The 10,297-nt window shown below is 34.7% G+C and overlaps 1 protein-coding gene across 1 annotated transcript in view; it reads right to left on the reverse strand.

Moving 5' to 3' along the window:
• The window catches only part of LOC107655832 (phosphatase and actin regulator 1-like), a 15,302-nt gene extending 12,569 nt beyond the window's left edge, over positions 1 to 2,733 (reverse strand). Inside the window, exon 1 of the mRNA XM_016443418.1 lies at positions 2,235 to 2,733. Coding sequence (XP_016298904.1) covers positions 2,235 to 2,481 — 247 coding nt within the window. The 5' untranslated portion in view covers positions 2,482 to 2,733. The remainder of the gene's footprint in view (positions 1 to 2,234) is intronic.
• Positions 2,734 to 10,297: the final 7,564 nt, after the last annotated feature.

Below are 10,297 nucleotides of genomic sequence, written 5' to 3' on the forward strand. Positions count from 1 at the left end.
AAATGCATTTCTGCATTTATTGATTTTTTTTTTTTTTACTTGAAAATGAGAGCAAGAAAATGAAAGGAATAATTCACCCCAAAATTTGCTGAAATATACTCACCTTCAGAGCATCCAAGTTGTAGATGAGTTTGTTTCTTCATCAGATTTGGAGAAATGTAGCATTGCATCACTTGTTCACTGCAAGTGAATGGGTGCCGTCAGAATGAGAGTCTGATAAAAACATCACAATAATCCACAAGTAATCCACAGCACTCCAGTCCATCAATTAACATCTGGAGAAGACAAAAGCTGAAACAAATTCAGCATTAAGACGTTTTTAACTAAAATATGAGTCCATAATCCATAATAACGCTTCCTCCAGTGAAAAAGTGGTCTGGTCTGAATCAGGAGAGAAATCTGCACAGATCAAGCAGCGTTTAAACAGCTCTAAACACATATGTGGCTGGATTTTGATGTGAGAGACAACAGCCAACAGCAGATGCACCTTTTTCGTTATTATTATGGATTATAGACTCGTATTTTAGTTAAAAACGTCTTAATGATGGATTTGTTTCAGCTTTTGTCTTCTCCAGATGTTAACTGATGGACTGGAGTGCTGTGGATTACTTGTGGATTATTGTGATGTTTTTATCAGCTGTTTGGACTCTCATTCTGACGGCACCCATTCACTGCCAGTGAACAAGTGATGCAATGCTACATTTCTCCAAATCTGATGAAGAAACAAACTCATCTACATCTTGGATGCTCTGAGGGTGAGGAAATGTTCAGCAAATGCTCATTTTTGGGTGAACTATTCCTGTAAATCAACACACAAAGTCATTCAACATTGTGTTTAGAAACATATATTAGTTAAGCGAATGCCAGAAAACTTTATCTTTAAAAAAACGCTAAATTTAATGACTGTAACTGTATCTGTCTGATCTAAACCGCACAACAGCTGCTCTGAAATCACTGGAAGCCTCCTCTGGGAAAACTGGAAGCTTTCTGGATCCATTCGCCACCCGAATGTCAGCGGCCGTGGTGTAAAAATAGGCTGGTGCATTAAAACAGGTCAGCAGGTAAAGGAAAGAATGAAGCTTGTTTTTCCAGAAGGGCTTTTCTGCTGAAGGAGGCTGAACGTTCACTTTTACATCGGGTAAAACGAACAACTGGGATGCAGAATGCATGAATATAAGACAACAAAACACTAAAATGTGAATTTACCAAAACTTATCCACATATTAGATCACACTTGACATTCCAGGGTTCATGACATAACATAAGAAATCAAGAATACTACCGAGCAAAAATTCTACAAATCACAGCAAATAAATATTGCAATAAACATTAATTAAACAAAACCTGTTTGTACTTAACTAATAATTCAACTGTGTGTATATAAATAATATTTTATTATAAATTAAAATAAAAAATCTAATATATTTATATATAACTTCTTTAATGTATTTCTTAGCTAAATTATTTACATTATAATTTATATTTTGCATTATTTTTATATATAAAATTAATATTTATTTAATATGATGCAACACATCCTGTTGTTCATTGTAAATTAATCAGACTCATATTTTAATGACTCAACACATTATTTTATTGTAAAAGTACATGCATTGCCTTTTGCAACACATCCTGTTGTTCATTGTAAATTAATCAGACTCATATTTTAATGACTCAACATATTATTTTATTGTAAAAGTACATGCATTGCCTTAATGAATATCATAAATAATAACTATTTACTTCCAAAACCCATACAGTATTTTACAGTAAACGTTTTTTTTTTTTTTACTGTATATGGTCAGGTGATTTAACAGGAATTTACTTTTACATTTTTTTTTTTTTTACAGTGAATATGACACCAAGGCAACATTACAGTATCTACAGTAGCTTGTTAACAGACTAGTGCAATAAATGAAAATTAAAAACCTAAATATTAATTACAAACATAAAAGTACATGAATGGCTAATTAATTTCCTGCTAGTACTGGAAATATTGTAAGTAAAAAAAAAAAGTTTTTAAATTAATATTTTATAGAAATGTTATATTTTTAAAAGTAAACAATTATATATATATTTTTTTTTTATTTATTTTTTTTTAAACCAGTAACATGTACACTGTGATGTCGTGTTAACTATTTAAAAATTAAATAGGCCAAAATAAACAAGACCAAAAAAATGACTTGTTTATTCTCCAGCACCGGTCCGGTCCGGTCGGGCCCGTTATCACTCACCGTCCCGGATGTCATTCCCGCGGCTGCAGTTACTGCAGATGTGCTTGATATGACCGGAGATCACAAACGGCGTGTTGTTGTTACCGGAGGCGGTGGGCTGCCGCAGTCTGACCAGGTTAAAGGCTCTCCGTTTGCGCGGTTTCTCTGCGGACGATGACGATGATAACGATGAAGAAGATGACGCGTCCTCCCGTAACCGGGATGTGATCCAGGTCCCGTGCGCTCCCGTGAATGCGGGACCCGCCATGGGCTCAGCGGGCCCAGCGACACACACACACACACCCTGACGTGATCCACTTCGGTGTTTTCTTTAATATACCGCGTCTTTAAACCAACCGTTACCGGTCATTCTTGCGCATATTTGAGTGACTGGCGCAGATTTGTTTATCATAAGCGGACAGATGCGCCTCTCGGTAGCATCTCTACAAATTCATCAACGTGACGCAATGCCGTGAAGTCCACGTAAAAATACGCGGACCGGAATCGACCGTTAACGGGAGCAAATTTGTCGATCCTACTACAGCGAGAGCTTGTCTTATGAATATTAACGACCGAACGTGACGTTCGTCCCGCAGGCCTATCCGATTGGAAGCTGTTGTTAATCCTGAAGGCTTGGCTCATGAATATTAATGACGCAGCTTGACCCGGCCCACTTCATTGGAAGGATACGCTCATAAATATTAATGCAGCAATGTGACGTTCGGCCAGTAGGCATTTAAACAGCCGTTAACGTATATGGCGCTATTTTATTGTATATTTTTATTATTGCTTTTAAACAATTTTAAATTAAATTTTATCTTTTTTTATTACAGTTTGTTGGTTACCAAGCTGCGTGAGCGCCAAGCCTTCGCCATAGTATTATTTTCGCTGGCCACACAGTCCAGATCGGTCCAGATCCACACCGGATCTACCGAGAAACCCCGCCTACGTCACCGTGTTTCGAACGGTGTCGCACCGCTAGAGGCTGCGGTCACTGAAACCCGTAGGCTACTAAAATAAAAAATAATAACGGTAACCATTTTCCCAAAGACTGTATGTGTGCAAACCTATTGGGAAATGCTGCTTTAATATCTACAGGGCATAGAAAATTATGTAATTTAAAATCTACATGATATTATATATATTATAACATCTTTTTTAAATATATTTCCGAATATACAAAACATTTTCTGTATATTTTTATATATATTTTAAAAAGTAAAATATTTTTTAAATGCATTAAAATGTGTATTATTCACACGTGTCACATTTGAAGAAAAACTATATTTGTTGTTTATATGTGTGAAACAACACATTTGGATAAAAATCTTACTTTACAATGATCTAAAAAATGACAATACATAAGAGGCCTATGTAAAAAATGAAATGTTATTAAATCAAAATCTAGTTTTCTTGCCCCCAAATTGATTTTGAAATAGATTTTGGTTTATGAAAGTTTAATCTAAATATATTTCCGATTTCAAACATTTATTTCATTCAGCTTCACTGTTTACAACATATATTTAGCATTTATTTAAAATATATTTTGGCCAGAATATATATTTTTGCCATATGGGAATACTATGGTACTTGATTAATCCTAATAAAATAAGCAGAATGCCTTAAAAACTGCTATTAAAGAGAAATATTGCTGGTTAAGTGCACAGCATCACAATCAGTGCTGAGGTTCGATCACTTCTGTTTTAAGATCTTGTGATTGTGCGGTTGCTTCACTAAACTGGCCCCAGAACAGCCTGAGGAACATGTGCAGATGAAATATTATCCAGGATAAGCCAAACCATGACTCACATGCTGGAATGAATATTCTTTCTCATGCTTTCAATCCTAAAATCTCCAGCAGATGGCAATCTCTGGCGCTAATTCTGTTTATGAGAAAATTAACCCCCATGTGACTAATTGTGGCATGTGTGACTTTAATCATGTGTTTGTGTGTTTGCATGTGTGCCTTTCTCTTGCATCTGTTTTCATTGTGTGCACAAAGTAAAGCGTGAGTGAGTGTGTGTGTGTGTGTGTACGTGTGTGTGTGTGTGTGTGTGTGTGAGAGAGTGAGAGTGTGTGTGTACCTGGTATTTATCACGTTATGGGGACCAAATGTCCCCACAAGGATAGTAATTATTAAGACATTTTTGAGGTCCCCATGAGGAAACAAGCTTATAAATCATACAGAATGAGTTTTTTTGAGAAAGTAAAAATGCACAAAGTTTCCTGTAAGGGGTAGGTTTAGGGGTAAAAAGAAGAGGGGATGCCACACAGTGGTAAACATGGCCTTGTCCCAACTTTTTTGAGATGTGTTGATGCCATGAAATTTAAAATCAACTTATTTTTCCCTTAAAATGATACATTTTCTCAGTTTAAACATTTGATATGTCATCTATGTTGTATTCTGAATAAAATATTGAAATTTGAAACTTCCACATCATTGCATTCTGTTTTTATTCACAATTTGTACAGTGTCCCAACTTTTTTGGAATCGGGTTTGTATATTTCGTTAGAGAATCACTAATAAGTATTAAAAAAAAATGCTAAATATCTGGACACATCTGGTGGGAATATGCAAAAAAATAATAATATATTACCTTTTTTGTGTTAAAATGTGACCTGGATACATATTGAATACATTTACCCAATTACCTAATATTTGTTTCTGGGGAAACTTCAATTAAGCTTCATTTACCAAATGACTGCAAATGCAGACTAATTTCAGTAAATGACTAAAGCACAAAGCGAATGATGGTCATGATGATCTGAACAGCCGTGCAGCAGAACCAGTGTTTTGTAACTCATCCTTCTGCTACAGAAGTCAGCTTGACGCATAGACAAACAGTTTAATCCATGATGTTATGCAACTGTATCCCTGTAACACACACACACACACACACACACACATACAGCAGTAATACATCAGACATACTAACACATGGTTCAGTGATTGGCTCATTCTGAGCAGATACACACACAGATGTAGGGACAAGGCTGCAGGCGATGTGTGTGTGTGTGTGTGAGTATCAGATGAGTGTGAGTGAGTGTGTGTGTGTGTGTGTGTGTGTGTGTGTGTGTGTGAGAGTATCAGATGAGTGTGTGTTGTGTCTGGACTCTCACAGCATATTGATCCATCAGCTCATGCAACCACAAGAACATCACAGCAAAATATACTGTACTAACACTTCAGCAGGGTTGTTATTTTAACTGAAACTAAAAACATTTTTTAATTGAAAAAAAGCTGAAATAAATTAAAATATTAGATGAAAAACTTCAACTTAAGAAACTAAAATTACTAAAACTAAAGCTGACATAAAATAATAAAGCTAAATAGAATAGATTTTTATATTTTCAGTTTAATTTAAATGTAAGTTTGATTAATTTTGTTGTGCTTTTACAAAAATGTATTACTATTTAGCTTTAATTTATTTTTATTTTATTTTAAGTTTCTTCATTTAAGTTTTTCATGTAATATTTTATTTTATTTTAACTTTATTTCAATTAACAATAATAATTTTTAATAGTTTTAGTTGAACAATAACAACACTGGTCAACAAATCATAAAAATATAACAAAAAATAAATAAATAAAAATAAAATGACAAGCACACAACAAAATTACTTAAACCCAAAATAAAATAAAAAAATAAAATTGAAACTAAAGTTAAATTGCAAATGTTATAATGAACTGAAAATATACAAATAAAAGCTAATTAAAAATAAATACTATAATAGTATAGGAAATAATACTTTACTAAAGAACATTGAGTGACTGGACATGACCGTGATTTATTGACCAGTGCTGCTGTTATTAACTAAAACTATTAAAAATTGTTTTCATTCAATTGAAATAAATCTGTAAAATAATATAATAATCGATGAAAAACTTAAATTTAAAAAACTAAAATAAAAATTTGAAATGTTGCCTCAGCAACATAAAATAAGTAGAAATTGAAATGCTAAAATTACTAAAACTAAAACTGAAATAAAAATGAATTAAAGCTAAATAGAAATATACATTAAAAAGGGACAGAACAAAAGTATTTAAACTTAAATTTAAATTAAACTGAAAACAAATATATAACAGCTAATTCAAAATATTAATAAATACTATAATAATATAGAAATAATACTTCACTGGATATGATCATGAGCGACTTAACATGAGATTTTCAAACATAAAGTTTGTAAAATTTAAAAATAAATAGTGGTCGACCGATATATCGGCCGATATTTGGCATTTTTCAAATATCGGCATCGGCCGATAAGTTTTTCTGCTTGGCCGATGTGTTCGAGAAAGTTATAATACTTTCTCGTTTGCCGTCAGCATTAAGCAAATACGCAATTATATAATTTAAACAAATCTTTGAATGACCTTGCAAACTTAAGTCGAACTTAAAACCTTGCAAACTTAAGTCGAATCCAGCTGTGAGATCTTGTGAAGTGTGCATTGTGCAAGTGCGCGCGTTCTCTGTGTGACCTTCAGTCCGTGTGAATTATTATCGGCTTTATATCGGCTATCGGCCACCCTGCTTTCCAAGATATCGGCATCGGCTGTCAAAAAAACAATATCGGTCGACCACTAAAAATAAACATCACATCCACAACTCAGATGATCTATCAAATAAAGTGTGAATGCAATGGTTTGAAATGTAATTGAAGGTCTGAACGTTTGAGGAGCATCAGCACTGATCTGCCCTAAAAGTTGCAACACATTCTCACCCCCAACTCTTTTTGACACCCAGGGTCCTCCACTGCTTCAAATAAGAAACCTTTGGCGTCAATATGCAGACTCGAAAGGCATTGGGAATTTTATCATCGTGATTAAATTATATATTGGGTAATAATTTTGCCATTATTGCTTGTATGTTAGGGTGTGATTTTTCAATGTAAACAGTCACAATTTTATTTACATTACACTATTTACACATTTATGAGCACATAACCCTACCCCTAAACCTAAGCATTTGTTGATATAAAACACAGGATATAGCAGGCAGATACATCTAGTCACAGTTTATTCAAAAAGTATTAATATTCCAAGTCTTCCGAGGCAAAACGATCACCGTCTCCATCCGCCGTGACTGTACTTTTATTTGCCTGCACGTGTTTTATATTGTTCAGAAGTGTGTAGGTTTAGGATAGGGGTGGGGTTAGGTGCTCCAAAATATCTATGAAAGAATACATTTACATAAAATGATTTCTATTTTGACAAATGCATGCAAACCATTAAATGCATCTTGATCGATGCATAAGGCAAACGACTGAAAGCCATGGAGGACCCCAAGCGCCAAAATGTGGGGGTCCTGACCAAGCGTCAATAGGTGACGAGTTGGGAGTAAGAACGTGTTGGAAAACACTAATGAGATGAAACAGAAACAACACACACACTTTACACTTGCAGCGCTGGCAAGATTCATTGTGAGGGAAAACCAGCTGCTCCACTATAATGTCATCACACTCACACTGGAGTAATCAGTGATGTCACAATAACACGCTAGAAAAACATGCACTTACTAAAAGTTCAAGTACTAAAATGACTAAAACTGTGCAGATTTCTCTCCTGATTCAGACCAGACCACTTTTTCACTGGAGGAAGCGTTATTACGGATTATAGACTCGTATTTGAGTTAAAAACGTCTTAATCCTGGATTTGTTTCAGCTGCTTTTGTCTTCTCCAGATGTTAACTGATGGACTGGAGTGCTGTGGATTACTTGTGGATTATTGTGATGTTTTTATCAGACTCTCATTCTGACGGCACCCATTCACTTGCACTGAACAAGTCATGCAAAGCTACATTTCTCCAAATCTGATGAAGAAACAAACTCATCTACAACTCGGATGGCCTGAGGGTGAGGATATTTTCAACAAATGTTCATTTTTGGCAAAACTATTCCTATTAAAAAGCAACTGCAGGATTTGAGATCTGTGATGGAGATGTTCAGCTGTTGAATTTTGCTCAGTTCCTCACACAATATAATGCACGAGTCCTACAGATGAGTTATAGAGCTTAAATAGAGTATTAATCACCACCTGCTTTCACTGCATGGAAAATAAAGCTCATCCATTCTGCCTAAACATCTCCTTTAGTGTATTATTAATCCAGTCATACAGGCTTGGACTGAGATGAGTGACAGAACTGAAGATCTGAAATATAATGCCGCTAATATAAAGATCCAGCAGATGAACTAGTGAGGTCACGTCTTGAGATCCTCAACCTCCTTCAGATGAGCGCATTGAACCGCATGACTCACCGCATCAACACAGCGCATTTCACCAGTGTGTGTGTGTGTGTGTGTGTGTGTGTGTGTGTGTGTGTGTGTGTTTCCCCTCCTCAACCTCCTTCAGATGAGCGCATTGAACCGCATGACTCACCGCATCAACACAGCGCATTTCACCAGTGTGTGTGTGTTTCCCCTTCACAAACAAACATCTGCATCTCCAAAACACACCTCCGGAGCAGCTCTAGCACTTAGAAAACCACGGTACCATGGTCATTTTTATAGTACTATGGAGTACCATGTAAATACTGTAGTGTATGGGTATGGTAATCATCCAATGCCATGGTAATACCATGTTTGGTACTTTATCAAAGTGCATTTACCATGGTATTCTTTGAGTACTGAGATATTTGCTCATGTCTATATGTTAATCACTACACCATGGTAATATCTCTATAGTATTTGAGTAAATATTGTAGTATATACATATGATAATCATTTTTGGACATTTGGCAATATTGGGATTCTTTGAAGTAGCTTGGAGTAAATACTGTAAATAATATGGTATATGTCAATTCACCATGGTATTTTTGAAGTAGCTTGGAGTACTATGTAAATATAATGGCATATGTACATTTGTTACCATATTTAAGTACATATACCATTGTATTCCTTAAGTACTGTGATTTTTTTGGACACATTACCATGGTATTCTGGAACACCATGTAAATAGTACTATATGGATACGGTCGGTAATCATCAAGCACCATAGTATTACCATGTTTTGGACATTTACCGTGAGTCTATATGTTAATCACTACACCATGGTAATATCATGGTATTCTCTATAGTATTTGAGTAAATATTGTAGTATATAGATATGGTAATCATTTTTGGACATTTGGCAATATTGGGATTCTTTGAAGTAGCTTGGAGTAAATACTGTAAATAATATGGTATATGTCAATTCACCAAGGTATTTTTGAAGTAGCTTGGAGTACTATGTAAATATAATGGCATATGTACATTTGTTACCATATTTAAGTACATATACCATTGTATTCCTTAAGTACTGTGATTTTTTTGGACACATTACCATGGTATTCTGGAACACCATGTAAATAGTACTATATGGATACGGTCGGTAATCATCAAGCACTGGTATTTTTGAAGTAGCTTGGAGGACTATGTAAATATAATGGCATATGTACATTTGTTACCATATTTAAGTACATATACCATTGTATTCCTTAAGTACTGTGATTTTTTTGGACACATTACCATGGTATTCTGGAACACCATGTAAATAGTACTATATGGATACGGTCGGTAATCATCAAGCACCATAGTATTACCATGTTTTGGACATTTACCGTGATAATATTCAGGATTCTTTGAAGTAGCATGGAGTAAATACGGTAAATAACATGGTATATGTCATTGCACCATGGTATTTTTGAAGTAGCTTGGAGTTCTGTGTACATAAAATGCCACATGTACATTTGGTACCATATTAAAACACATGTACCATGGTATTCTTTAAGTACTATGACGTCACGTCTAATCATTTAGTGCCATAGTATTTCTTTTTAGCACACTTTACCATGGTATTCTTCAAAGTACTTAGGAGTAACATGTAAATAGTACCATATGGATATAGCAATCATCCAGTACCATGGTAATACCATGTTTTTGGACATATACAATGGTAATATTGGATTCTTTGAAGTACCTTGGTGTAAATATAGTGTAAATAAGCAGTATGTAAATATAATGGCACATGTGTATTTGGCAACTTATCAGAGTGAATATACCATGGTATTCTTTATGTACTGTAATATTTGGTCATGTCTAATAATCACT

This window comes from Sinocyclocheilus anshuiensis, unplaced genomic scaffold (genome assembly GCF_001515605.1).
Source record: "Sinocyclocheilus anshuiensis isolate Anshui unplaced genomic scaffold, SAMN03320099.WGS_v1.1 scaffold1603, whole genome shotgun sequence".
Taxonomy (NCBI): domain Eukaryota; kingdom Metazoa; phylum Chordata; class Actinopteri; order Cypriniformes; family Cyprinidae; genus Sinocyclocheilus; species Sinocyclocheilus anshuiensis.